Source organism: Neovison vison, chromosome 2 (assembly GCF_020171115.1).
Source record: "Neovison vison isolate M4711 chromosome 2, ASM_NN_V1, whole genome shotgun sequence".
Classification (NCBI taxonomy): domain Eukaryota; kingdom Metazoa; phylum Chordata; class Mammalia; order Carnivora; family Mustelidae; genus Neogale; species Neogale vison.
In genome coordinates this window covers 188,290,255-188,305,183 of record NC_058092.1, presented here as the reverse complement: position 1 = coordinate 188,305,183, position 14,929 = coordinate 188,290,255, and the positions used below count along the sequence as shown (strand labels likewise).

General features: G+C 34.9%; 1 protein-coding gene and 2 non-coding genes across 5 annotated transcripts in view; 2 read left to right on the top strand and 1 right to left on the bottom strand.

Annotated features, from left to right (window-relative positions):
* The window catches only part of ADK (adenosine kinase), a 555,049-nt gene that overhangs the window by 89,612 nt on the left and 450,508 nt on the right, over positions 1–14,929 (bottom strand). For all 3 annotated transcript variants that reach the window (XM_044239872.1, XM_044239870.1, XM_044239871.1), the window contains one exon: positions 10,286–10,400. In XM_044239872.1, the coding sequence (XP_044095807.1) occupies positions 10,286–10,400 (115 nt within the window). The remainder of the gene's footprint in view (positions 1–10,285; positions 10,401–14,929) is intronic.
* LOC122901640 lies at positions 1,243–1,319 on the top strand. Its single transcript, XR_006383630.1, has one exon. It is a non-coding gene; the product is annotated as a small nucleolar RNA U2-19 (small nucleolar RNA).
* On the top strand, positions 1,478–1,546 carry LOC122901639. The gene has a single exon (XR_006383629.1). It is a non-coding gene; the product is annotated as a small nucleolar RNA U2-30 (small nucleolar RNA).

Below are 14,929 nucleotides of genomic sequence, written 5' to 3'. Positions count from 1 at the left end.
ATAAATTTGAATATTTAGGTGAAATAGACAAATTCCGAGAGAAATACAACCTATCAAAACTGACACAGGAAGAAATAGAAAAAATCAGACATTCTTATTCAATTAAAGAAGAATCTGTAATTAAAAGCTATCCAACAAAGTATTCTCTAGGCCCACATATTTTGATGGGTGAGCTCTTTCAAATATTTATGTAAAGAAAAAAGAACCGCAAGCATGGGGCGCCTGGGTGGCTCAGTGGGTTACGGCCTCTGCCTTTGGCTCAGGTCATGATCCCAGGGTCCTGGGATCAAGTCCTGCATCAGGATTTCTGCTCACCGGGGAGCCTGCTTCCACCCGCCCCCCACTCCTGCCTGCTGCTCTGCCTACTTGTGATCTCTGTCAAATAAATAAATAAAATCTTAAAAAAAAAAAAAAAAGAAAAAAAGAACCTTAAGCTTATAAAACTCTCCCAGAACAGAAAAAGGGCCCTTCCTAATTCACTTTATAAGGTCATCATAATGTTCTTACCCAAACTAACAAGTATGTTACAAAAAAAGGAAAATTAAGAAACAAACCCTTTCATAACAACACTGCAAGTATCTGAGAAAAACATAATCCGATCAAATCCAATGGTATATTAAAAGAATATCATGACAATATTGGAACTATCCCAAGAACACAAAGGTGGTCTACCATTCCAAAATCAAGCTGTAATTCACACATTAAAAAGGTAATGTCTAATAGATGCAGGAAAGTTATTTGATAAAATTCAAGATCCTTTCATGAGTAAAAACATCTTAACATCATCAACAACAAAACTCTCTGCAAACTATTACTGAAAGGAAACTTCTTTACTCTGTTAAGGAGGATCTATAAAGGGAATGCAGCAAACTTTATCCTTTCTGATAAAATACTGAAGGTTTTCCACAGGAAACTGGGAATGAGACAAAGACACTTATATAATCACTTCAATTATACTCATATTCATTGTTTTTCACTGTGCTAATAGTGCAGTAGAAAAATAAAAAAATAAATACAAAGACTGGGAAAGAAGAAATGAAACCATCATTATTCACAGATGATATCATTATATACATAGAAAATCCAAAAGAATCAATAGACATATTATTATAATTGATAAGTGGAAACAATGTCATTATAAAAAATTTATACACCAGTGAAACACAAACAGAAACTGAAACTAAAAGGATGCCATTTAAAAATGGATAGCATCATTCCCAGAGATCTGCTCTTACTGAAATGGATCAATATGAAAATAGATAAATTTGTGCATAAAATACCTTCCAGTCTATCTGATGTGTATCTCTGTAGTTCTGAGAAGCAAAAGTATTTAAAACAATAAGGGCTTGTATCTGGAGTTGTGACAGTGCGTGTGCATCTGTGTGTATAAAGGTGACAGCGGGTAACTGAGGACTTGTTGATGGATGATGAGATTGGGTGGGTGGATATGTATGTGTATGAAACACTCATCAGTTCTGAGCAATGACAGAAAGGTTTTCTACTGACCTTTATAACTATGAAGGCTTCTACAGTTGATCTGAGCTCAGAATTAAAAAAAAAAAAAAAGAATAGTACCAAAAAACAAATAATAAGTGGAACGCCTGGCTGGCTCAGTTGGTAGAGCACGTGACACTTGATCTCAAGGTCATGAATTCAAGCCCCATGTTAGGCATAGAGGTCACTTAAAAAATACAAAAAACAAATAATAAGAGTCTTATAAAAAAGTTATATATGAGGCCATTATACTGAAAAAAACTAACATTTTGAGAAAAATTAAAGACCACCTAAATTAACAGAGAAATATATTCTATGAATTGGAAGACACAGTATTGTAAAGATGTTAATTCTTTCCAAACTGGTTCACAGATTCAATATAAAAATTCAATTCAATAAAATTCTAGTAAGAATAAAAAATTTCAGGGGGGCAACAACAATCTGATTCTAAAATTTATGTGGAAATGCAAAGAGCCAAGAAAAGTCAGGACAATCTTGAAAAACAAAGTTGGAAGTCTGGCATTACCAAATAAAAAGACTAATTATAAGTTAAGTAATTAAGAGAATGTAAACTGGTTATAATAAAGAAAACAATGGAATAGAATAGATACTCTAAAAAAGACACACAGATATAAGGTAATGTGAAATGTGACAAACATGTCAATTTACTGCAGTAAGGGAAAGATGTTCCTTTTAATAAATGATGATGGGTCAATTGGTTATTCATATGGGTAAGAGAAATGAATTATCCCTTTATCCCATACCATACATAAAAATTCTAATTCCAGAAGAACCTGTGAATCCAGATGAAAAGAGTAATGTAAAAACTTTAGGGGAAAAAAAGAGAACAGGAAAATCTCTCAATGAGCTAAGGATATGCAAAGATTTTCTTTAAAAGAATATGTAAAATACTATCCATAAGGGGGAAAACATTATTAACTGGACTATATTAAATATGAAAAGCTTTATTTATCAAAAGATACCCCAAGAGAATGAAAAGGCAAGCCACAAGGTAAGAGAATATATTTGCATTACATTTATCTAGCAAAATACTTGTAAGCATACTGCAAAAAGAATTATACATCAAGATGACAATCTAATATGGGCAAAAGAAAGGAACTTTACAAAAGAAGTTATCTAAATTCTAATAAGCAGATGAAAAGGTGTCTCACCTCATTAAATTGGGGAAATTCTAATGAAAATACAATGAGAAGCTAGAGCATACTCACCAGAATAGCTTAAAATAAAAAAAACATGGATGGCAGAAAATGGGGATGAAAATGAGGAAAAATAGAAGCCATTCTATGTACTACTGGTGGGTATAAATTGGTACCACCACTTCAGAAAACTAGAATTGAAAAATGGAACTCTTCTGTTGTGTAACTATGGTGGCGGCTGCATGATCTTACGCATTTGTTAGAGCACGCAGAACAGAGACACCGTGAGGGGTAAACTCTACTTACTAAAAACCCAACCTAGATATGAAAGAAAATCAAAATGGAATACAAACTTAACTGTACCACAATGAATAATGTAACCACACTGAAGTGGATGGAAGAAAAGAACTAACCTGAAGTGACTTTGGATAACAGTATTTTTGACCAGACATCAGAGGGCTAAAGACAAAAAGAACAATAAACAAATATATACTCTAGGAAGTAAATATGTTTTGCATAAGGGTGTGGGTAAGTAATTTAAAACTGGCTTAGGATCGAACAAATAAGTAAATATATTTTAGATAATGGGAGCCAGAACTTTCAATGTCAGAGGAAGAAGTTAAACGGAAGGAAAGGGTGTAGGCTAGAATGAACTCTTGTTGAATTGGAATCAAAGGTATCAGCAGTTTCAACTCATGGAATTCAAATATATAGAGAGATAGATATGGAAATATAGATGGATATGTATGCATGAGTTATTATACGTACATATATTGCCAATCTATTTGCTAAGAGGGTCCCAAAGCAATGATTCTCAATTAGCAAGGAGCATGTCTAGCACCCAGATCTGGGTTTCTAAATACCATTTGCTAATTAAGGGAACCAGAGTTACTTGAAGAAGTGGTTGATTCCAGGACTAAAGCAGGGAAAATACAAGGAACTAAAGCAACATAGTTTGTCAAAAATAAGATAATGCTCAAAAAAGGATGGAGACAGAGCAAGATAAAACATCTATATACTGGGTGATTCTATTTCAAGAAAAGGCAGAGCTAATTGTTAGTAATAGAAACCAAAATAATAAGGGCTTCTAAGTGCTACAAGTGTTCTACCTTGATCTGGTGACACAGGTGTGTTCACTTAATAAAAAGTAGTACTAACTTCATATGCATAAAACTTAAAAACAGTGTAAGATGTCCTATATTTTGATTATGGTGATTATTTAGTGAAATATATGTGTATTTTATATAGATACATATATATAATCTATACCTCAATAAATCTGACTGAAAGTCCCACCAAAATAATGTTATAACAGGATTAACATTTGCCTAGGTTAGTCTCCCAGGGCTTGGTCTCTCTAGGGCTGGGTCTGAGATCACTAAACTATACAAACAATGCCCCAAAGATATTCCTTTGTCAGGAATGTGACAGTTCCACATATGTTATTCTAAAGTATTTTTGACCTCTTGGTTAACTAAAGGACTTTGTCTTTTGTGGTTACAAAGATCTAAAAATGGAACATGACTTAATAACTTAGTTGTTTATATTCCTGGTTAAGAAATATGCATTCTTCAAAATTCAAAGGACCTTTTTCTGTGAATGTCCTATATAGCCATTCTGAAAGAATGCTACTTAATTTGTTCTTTCCACACCATCACCAACCTACGCCAACAAGATCATCATTTAAATGTTTTGGTTGTAGTATAGATAACATTTTCAAAATGACTTATAGCAATATTTTCTAGGAGTAGGAGTTGTGATGATGTGCTGACATTTCTCTTCCAGCTGCTGAAGTTGTTTTTCTTTAGAGTTTGCATTTTCTATTCCACACTCTCCGTACTTTATGTCTACCAGAAATGCAAAGCACATTGACCTTTTCCTATAGAGTAATGTAGAGCACTGAGTACTATCAAAGAACCTAACACTTTACTAGCAAATGGGGTAACAAGTTTCTTTAAGTTCTCATGACCTTGAAGACATGAAGACAAGAAACTTCAATAACTCCACTTACTTATAAAGTAATGAAGAAGGGAACTATGTTGTGATTATCTTAAATTATAAGCAAATCAAATGCGGTTATTATTTAAAATAATATATGTAGATTGCTAGTAATAGATGAGTACTTGACAATTTGTGATTTATCAGGAAGAGAGAAGCATTCACCAAGACTTACTGAAGTACTAGATGCTTAGCTGCTAAAAGGTTCTATTTCTATTGTCCCACAAAATCATAGACTTGAGGCAACCTTATCAAATCACCTAATCCAATGGTTTTTAAGGCAAGAGATGGAGGACAGACAGCATTGCTATATTACCTAGGGGATCTTTTCAACAAATACACAACCCTACACTTCCTAACCCCCACTCTATAACCCCCATTCTCATACATCTTCTTGAGGATGTATATTCTAATACTTTTCACAGGAATGTATCTGGTTGAATTGGACATACTTCCATGGAGGCAGGACTATATTTACTAAATGTCCACTAGGTGACTCTGATATGGCAGCCCCTATCTTCCAGTAGAAAAACTAATGACCTAATCTGTTTTCTCCTGTTGGGCAAAATTATAATTCAAATAGCCCAGAAAGAATTCTGAAAGTATTCAGAAAAATCTACAATTTATTCTTTAGTGGACCTATTTCATTGTGTTACAATGAACCAAAGTGTGAAATGCATTATTTTCAATTTAGAATAAAAATCTTTTTGCTTTTTCCAATTTTTAGGGGCATATTTACTATAGAAACTTGGAGAAATGTAAACTTTCTGCAAAGACATATATATCTGTGTACGTGCCTGCATGTATGTAAATATTCATGCACATAAAATATTTATTTTTACAATTGTTAATATAATAAGGTATTAATATATGAAGACCTCACTAGTAGGTACTATCTGGTAGGTAATAAAAATCTTTAGTCTTAGTTTTTCTACATTTATAGATACAGGAATGACTTCCTTGACCTGACTCTCATGCTACCTAATAGGTTCATTCAATATTTATTAAAAGGATCCAAAAGTACAGAATCATATTTTCTTTCCTGTCATCATTCCTGGCTTCTTACTCTTATTACATTCCAGTGTTCCTTGCCACCCCCCTCTAGTACCCCAGAAAAGCTTAAAACTCAATTAACCTGCAAGCAATGAGACAATGATTGATATGTGACAAAACCTCTAGGATAGATGGATATACATTACTAGACTGACTGAAAAAAAAAAAGGTGTTAAAGACTTTAGAGTCACAATTTAGCAAAGAGGAATTCAAAGGCGGAACTACATACAAAATAACAGAAAGTAGTTTATGGACACCATATCTCAAAAGGAGAAAGGTCTCTAGAATTATATACCAAGAAAACTGATTTTGTTACATTACTGCTAAATGCCAAAAACTTAGCAATGATCATTTAAAAATATTCTATAGTATGAGGTTTAAGGAACAATGATTCCTAATTAGTGTTTTAATAAGTGTGTTAGCACTGCCTTGTGCCATTCTGGGATGTCACTTATGGTAAATTAAGGGACACTTTCCCTCCCTGTCTTCCATTAGTATTTTAATGCTAGGAGGTGGGAAAAAGCTGATCCATATTCAAGAGCAAAGGAGGAAAAACAATAACAAATTGGCATCTCTTCTGTGAATTGCCCCACAGGCCAAGCATTTTTATGTTCTTAATCATTATTAAATGACTTAACATGACACCCAGAGCCTGGCGAATGATTGCATCCTGACATGAGAACGAATTACAAATGAAATGAAAGATCAAGCCGTATTAGAGGATTGCCTCTGGGAAATGAAAATCTTTAATTCTCTTTTATTATTGACATTTATTTGGCTGCCATGAATAACAACATAGCAAAGAGATTCAGCTATGCTTGTGCACTGAATAGCTTATCCCAGGGCTCAAAACTGCATTAACATTTATCATGTTTGCTTTTGTAGCTGACACCACTGAACAGATTCTCTATCCATCTTGTATTTATCATGCATTGCAGATATAGTGCATCCTCTAATTTAAGTTCATTTTCATAGAGTAGGAAGAGCAAAGATTAGCCAATGTCTTTCCTCAAATAAATTCCTGCTATTAAGTGTTCCTAAGACTGGTTTAATAGATTTAATAAAAAACAAAATGAGTTGACAAAGAAATTGAGTTACAGGAAGGGCGGGGGGAATTTTAAAGGTTTCAACTTCGGGGAAATTTGCAAATTCACAATGAGGAAGACACTTGTATGACATGTATATCTGGAATATATAAAGCCTTAAAATAAATGTCTCCATAAAGAGCAACCAAATAGCATTTTATGAATCTGCAGGCTGTACTACAGTTCCTATAAGATAAGAAGTCTGCATGTTTTTCACTTTTCCAAACACTGTGTATTGCTAAGACAGGAACAGGCCACGTACTATAGGAAGACAGCAATCCAGATAGTTATTATCAATTCAGGGATATCTTTTCATGACATTTCTTTTCCCTCTTGCAAAATTAACATGCGGCTTTTTCTGTCATTACAATAAAAGATTATATGGTACCTGATGCCTTTGCTCATATGATCCTCTTCCATAATATGACTGGATTGCCCTCCTTTCTTTAAATCCTTCCTAGAATTCAAGGCTCAGCAAGGATATGAATGTGTCTTGGGAAAATCACTTAGTATCTCTGATTCTTTTTTTTTTTTTTTTTTAAAGTTTCATTTATTTTAGAGAGTGAGAGAGTGTGAGCACGAGCATGGGGAGGGGCAGAAGGAGAGGAAGAGAATCTCAAGCAGACTCCCCACTGAGCCAGAGCCAGATGAGGGGCTTGGTCCCTCAACCCTGATATCATGATCCAGGGAGAAACCAAGAGCTGAACTCTCAACTGACTGAGCCACCCAGGTACTCCCATATCTCTGATTCTTGATTGAAAATTATTTTTTAGTTTTCTGTCTTTCTGTTTAATAATTTTAATCATGGAAAATCTAAAACATATACACAAGTAGAAGTAATAACATAATGACCACCCCTTGTACATCCATCACCCAGCTCTACAATTACTAACTCATGATGAATCTCATTTTATCTCTAACCCCACTTCACTATTTGTCACTCACTGAATTATTATGCAATAAATATTTTTGGAAGTAAGTCTTTGAATCTTGCTTTTGACAATTCTAAAGTAAGAAAGTTGTAATGAATTAATTCTAAGGTTCTTTCTCTCCAAAATTTAACAATAATTTCTTCTTTGACCCTTTTTCAGGCTTATAGATTTAATTCAACAAAAATTTACTTCATAGTCATTATAACATCTTTCTTCAGGCTTAATCAGTTGATCTCCTTCTCTGAGTCAATATAACCCATACAGTTAGTATCAATAATCAAGAAGTATAATTATACTTCTTTGTATTTATATTTTTATGTATATTAGTTTTATTTCCCAGTTAGATGTTTAAGGCTCATATCTTAAATTTCTGTTTAGCAGTGTACTAAAAAAACCCACAAAGGTAATTAATTGCTACTGTTTATAATAATTAATATTAACTGATGGGTTTTAATCTTAATGGTTTAGACAGAATTAACAGGTTTGTATTTGGGGGCACCTGGGTGGCTCAGTGGGTTAAAGCCTCTGCCTTCAGCTCAGGTCATGATCTCGGGGTCCTGGGATTGAGTCCCACATTGGGCTCTCTGCTCAGCAGGGAGCCTGCTTCCCCCTCTCTCTGTCTGCCTCTCTGCTTACCTGTGATCTCTCTCTGTCAAATAAATAAATAAAATCTTGGGGCGCCTGGGTGGCTCAGTGGGTTAAGCCTCTGCCTTCGGCTCAGGTCATGATCCCGGGGTCCTGGGATAGAGCCCTGCATCAGGCTGTCTGCTCAGCAGGGAGCCTGCTTCCCTTCCTCTCTCTCTGCCTGCCTCTCTGCCTACTCGTGATCTCTCTCTGTCAAATAAATAAATAAAAATCTTAAAATAAATAAATAAATAAAATCTTTTAAAAAAAAACAGGTTTGTATTTGGCTTTAATAGTAGATAGCATCATACTGAAAATATTAATCATTTAACCAATAAAATGTTTGTTTGCTAGATAAAATTCCTATTCTATTTCTGTGTAAGAAAATAGATGACTGAGTAAAAACAGAAGTGAGGTTTTCTTCTTAAAATTGAAAGCTGAGGAAGTAACTTATCTCTGGATTTTATTTGTTTATAATTAGATAAATTTATTTAAGTTAAGCATAGGAATTTGCTAAGTAAATTTTTTTTTCAGGAAAGACATTACTAGACTGACAGTATCTCCAAAATATCAGAGCAAATAAACTAAATCAAAGTGGATTTATTCAACTGAATTTTAATAAATTACCTTCTTGAAAATGAAATCTTCTTTACTGAGATAGAAGGTAAGTTTATTTACTAAGATAAAAACACTACAAAAGGTACATTTTCACAGAAATAGAACAAACAACACTAAAACTTATATAGAACCAGAAAAGACCCTTAATAGTAAAAGCAACCTTGAGAAAGAACAAGGCTGGAGGCATCACGCTTCCTGATTTCAAACTATATTACAAAGAGATAGCAATCAGATCAGTATGGTACTGGCATAAAAATAGACACCTGGAAAGGATGGCATCTTCAATGAGTGGTGCTGGGAAAGCTGTCACATGCAAAAGAATGAAACTGGATCGTTATTATGGATGCCCAACACGCACATGAAAAGATGATTAACAGTAGTAATCATGAGGGAAATGTAAATCAAAACCACAGTGAGACATCACCTCACACCTGTTAGGATGCCTATTATCAAAAAGATAAGAAATAAATGTAGGTGAGGACATGGAGAAAAGGGAACACTTGTGCACTGCTGGTGGGACTCTAACTTGGTATGGAAGTTCCTCAAAAAATTAAAAATAGAGGGGCACCTGGGTGGCTCAGTGGGTTAAAGCCTCTGCCTTTGGCTCAGGTCATGATCCCAGGGTCCTAGGATAGAGCCCCACATCGGGCTCTCTGCTTGGCAGGGAGCTTGCTTCCTCCTCTCTCTCTCTGCCTGCCTCTTTGCCTACTTGTGATCTCTGTCTGTCAAATAAATAAATAAAATCTTAAAAAAAAAATTAAAAATAGAACTACCATATGATCCACAATTCCATTTGTGTGTATTTATCTGAAAGAAACAAGAACACTAACTCAAAAAGATATCTACACCCCTCATGTTCATTGCAACATCATTTATAATAGCTAAGACAATAGCTAAGTGTCCCTTGATGGATGAATGGGAAATGTGTTGTGTGTGTGTGTGTGTGTGTGTGTGTGTGTACGATAGAATATATCCAGTCATAAAGGAGAAGAAAATTCTGTCATTCAAACAATATGGATGAATCCCGAGTGCATTATACTAAGTGAAATAATTCAGAGACAGAAAGACAAATACTGTATGATCTTACTGGTATGTGGAAACAAAAAAAAAAAAAAAAAAGCAAAATTGAACTTATAAATACAAGGAACAGATTGGTGGTTGCCAGATGCAGGGGCTGGGGTGGGGAAAGCAAAATGCATGAAGGTGGTAAAAAAAAAGAAAAAGAAAAGTTGCTGTTTTCAAATAAATTATAAAGAATACAGAATTCTGTCATAAATGACTAATCTTCATTATACTGGGCTTTGCACATAATTTCCACACGTACCTGTAGCCATTATAGTATCTTCTCTCCCTTGGGTGAAGATCACGATTCGCTGCCTCTTCTGGTTCACCTTTGGCAGAGCCTGTGTCTTTCTGGCTATCTCTTTAATGTCTTCAGTCTATTAATAAAGAGGAGGAAAAAGTTCTCATAACAGTACAATAAAACAAAAGTTACTAGTAGATTAAGGATTTAGCTCGTCATGTTCAAAATCAGAGGGATACACACCCCCATTATTCAAAACAGGAGGGATACACACCTCTATTATAAGAGTTGTTCTTTTTAAATTTTAACCATATACAAAAGTAAATAGTACAAGGGCCTCCAAAGAACCCACCATCAAGTTGCAATAATTTAAAATAAAATAAATTTTATGTAATCTATAGTCTCACCCACTTGCCTTTACATTATTTTGAAGCAAATTCCAGATACAATATAATGTTACTTGTAAATGTTTTATTATGTACCCCTGAAAGGTAAGGACTTAAACATAACCACGTAACTATTATATTTTTTAAAATTAACAATAATTTCTCAATACAGCAAATAGCCAATTTTCAAATTTCCAATTAAAGAGACAGTTGTAAAAAAAAAAAGAGGTGGAGAGATATTTAATTATTTTAGAGGTTTGTAGAATTATGCTGACTCTGGAATTAATGTCGTTAAAATGCCAAATCTTTCAAAGAACTAAAACGAGAGAAGGAGATGCTGTTTCAAAAAGATAAAGTTAAAAAAACCTACAAATTAATTCTAGAAACCTGATGCTATTTTTCATATCACATACCTCATGAAGTTTTACATCATAAATGTTTTGACTTGAAATCTAAATCTTGAGCTATCATCAGTAGGATGTTTAGAGTCATGTTTTCAACAATGTTAGGTAATTTAAAAATTCATGTCTGAATTCAGTGGGTCTCTAATCCATCTATAGTTTGGGCTTTATTGGTACTCTATCACTGTGCAATTTCAAACAGTTATGGGGAGAGACATACCAGAGGAGAAATATATCTGAGTGGAATCAAGAAAGTTCAATTAGAATATATAGGACAGAAAAATTTAGGTACTCAAGGTAGACAAATCATAATGGTTACAGAGAACATCAGGAACTATGACATTTTTAAAGGTATGAAAATCTTTAGTGAAATATTTGTATGTTGTTTATTCACTACATACTTAAGAAATTCCAGATGATACATGAAGCTAAGCTTCTTTTACACCTAACATGATAATTCCAGACAACCTCTGTTTCTAAAAAGAACAGCCATGTGTGGTAAGACAATGCTGCTGACCTTTCAAATACACTGACTATTTCACTTTTGGTTGCTTATTTTAGAACAAAACTAAGCCTGAAGTCTGATAATATAAGAAAAGAAATTTCCTCAGTTTTGGGGGAACGACTATTAGAAATGACTAGTAACAGCTGAAAGGACCAAAAAAAAAAAAAAATCAGAAAAAGCCACATAATTACAATGTTTTTGTGCTCTCAAATAAATGTATACACTTAATTAGAATGACTGACATATATTCTCCCAATCTCCTTACCACACTTAGGTTTTACAACTGTCGGAGTTCTGCTTATGATCGAGTAGATTCATATTTAATAAAGATAAAGGGGTAAATCCCAGAAACACATTCACATTATCATCTTGGGAGCAGAATGCCATCTATGCAATGTTTTTAAAATAGAGGTCTTTCTTCAGTGTGGTATAAGGAGTAAATTAAGAATGAGAATCTAGGGACGCCTGGGTGGCTCAGTTGGTTAAGCAGCTGCCTTCGGCTCAGGTCATGATCCCAGGGTCCTGGGATCGAGTCCCACATCAGGCTCCTTGCTCGGCAGGGAGCCTGCTTCTCCCTCTGACTCTGCCTGCCTCTCTGTCTGCCTGTGCTCACTCGTTCTCTCTCCCTCTGTCTCTGACAAATAAATAAATAAAATTCTTAAAAAAAAAAAAAAAAGAATGAGAATCTATGGTTGTCTTCTACCATGCCAGTAGGAAGATATATGTATTTTTTATGGGGTTTTTTTTTGGTAACCTATGTCTCAAATGAAATCTTATGTCTCAAATGAAATCTTATAAAAATGGCAATTCAAGATTGAAATAAACTTTCCAAATATAAAACACAAATCTTTACAAGATGGTCAAACTTTATTCTAATTGTATCCATGTCCACAGTTCATAAAAAACTACTCTGTCACTCTGGGATCACGGTCAGTGAAGACCAAATCTAAGTTTCTTACTATGTCTTTGTTTTGGCCTCAATTGTTGATGCCCAGAATCTAGTATGAAAACTTCTCTTTAAGCCTCAATTTTGTCTTTTCAAAGCTAAATATTTCTAGTTCTGCAGCTACCTCGACCTCCCTGTAGATTCTTCTCCTTAATACTTGGGCTAACATCTTAGCAGAATTATGAAATTACAAGGGACTTCAGAGAGTGACACACCTTGAAATTACAAGGGACTTCAGAGAGGGACTTCAAGATTTGTGCATCTTGTGAGCAAGTAAATAAACCTTTGTGAGGCTCATTTCCTCATCTACAAAACTAAGTAAATATTTATATTAAAAGACATTGGGTGGGGAGTGCCTGAGGGGTACAGTCAGTTGAGCATCTCACTCTTGGTTTCAGCTCAGGTTGTGATCTCAGGGTCATGGGATCAAGCACTGCCTCGGGTTCTGTGCTCAGAGTGGGAGTCTGCTTTAAGACTCTCTCTCCCTCTCCCTTTGCCCCTCCCCCCTGGATGCTCTCCCTCTCTCTGTTTGTCTCTCTCAAATAAAATCTTTAAGAAAAATGATGTTGGGGGGGGCGCCTGGGTGGCTCAGTGGGTTAAAGCCTCTGCCTTTGGTTCAGGTCATGATCCCAGGGTCCTGGGATGGAGCCCTGCTGGGATGGAGCCCCACATCGGGCTCTCTGCTCAGCAGGAAGCCTGCTTCCTCCTCTCTCTCTCTCTCTCTCTCTCTCTGCCTGCCTCTCTGCCTACTTGTGATCTGTCAAATAAATAAATAAAATATTAAAAAAAAAAAAAGAAAAATGATGTTGGGGGAGAAATATGCCCAAATAGTGGGCAGAAGTTTCAAGAGAATCTAGATATTTGCATAGTATCTCTCTTAAGATACTTCTCATTACAGGTTAGTAGGTGAAATATTTGCACAGTCCTAAATATCACCCCCAAGATATTTATTAAATACAATGAGAAAATAGTAACTTTATAAAAAATAAACTGGCAAACATCACCTAAACCCAGTAATGAAAGTGAACATCACCAACATTAAGACAATGGGACATCATGCACATCCCCAATATGATGCACTGAGAAAGGCAAATCACTTCTGCGGTATTTCTGGCAAAATGTGTAACTTCAACTTAATTAACAGAAAATATCAGAGAAACTCAAATTAAGGGGCATTTATAAAATGATTGGCAAGTACTCTTCAAAAGGCTCAAGAACATGAACTAGGAAAGAATGAGAAACTGTCACAGATAGAAAGAGACAAAGGAGACATGACAAATAAATGCAGTTTGTTTTCCTGGATTAGATTCTCAAACAGAAAAATGAGTTAAGGAGAAACTGGTGAAATCTGAATAAAGACTGTAGTTCAGTTATTGGTAGCATACTAATGTTAACTTCCTTGTTTTGATCATTATACTTTCCTTCCTTTAAGATGTTACATTAGGGAAAGCTGAGTGTACTATTTTTGCGAATTTCCTAAGTCTAAATTATTTCAAAATAAAAACTTGAAAATAATTGTTGTGAGGATGAAAGAAGATGTGGTAAGTGAAAGACCTTAATGCAATATTTAGCACATGCTACATACTTAGTAAGTATTAATTTCTTTCCTCTAATGACCATCATTTTAATACTCTCCAAAACTGACATATCCTGAGGTTGCCCCAAAATCTCTAGAAGGGGCCTCAAGAGTTTTGAGTATTGGGAATTCAATTATGGTATCTAATAAGGGAGGAGAGAAAATGAAAAAGGGGGAAGGAGTAGAAGAAAGCTCATACAATTTAGCTATAAGCAATGGATATAGCTCTGAAGTGCTCACTAAATCTAACATCTACAGGCAGTAGATATTATTCTCATATCCTCATTTTGTAGGTGAGTAAACTGAGTCACAGGGTAAGAAGCTTCCTAAGGTCATAAATACACTAAGTGGTGGAACCAGGGCTAGCACCCATGAAGTCGGACTCCAGAAATTACACTCTTAACCAATATTCTATGCTAGTCACAGATCGTACTGCCTTTTGAATTCCGGCAGTGTGGTTTCTGTTGTTATCACAAAACTATAGCATGTTCAACTGAAATAATTTTTCTGCCACATGTACAAGTCATTACTGATCTTGTATTTAAGTTTGCTATTTTTTCCTCTTAATTATTCTGGCTTGTATTTTACCCTAGTGATTTTCAATTTTTGACTTCCAAGATATTTCTCATTTTCCAAGGTCATTTGGAAATCTAATCTCCTCCTCCAATATGTTAGGATGTGAGTAAGAAAGAAGTGTAGTATATAAAGAGTACGAGACTTAAAGAGCTGGCTCTGGTTCTGGCTCCATGATATATTAGTGTGACCTTGAACAAGACACGTAGCCTGTTTTATTGTCTGTTGAACTGTTACAGCAATACATGCCCTACCTAACCCCAAAAGGTTTGTGTGAA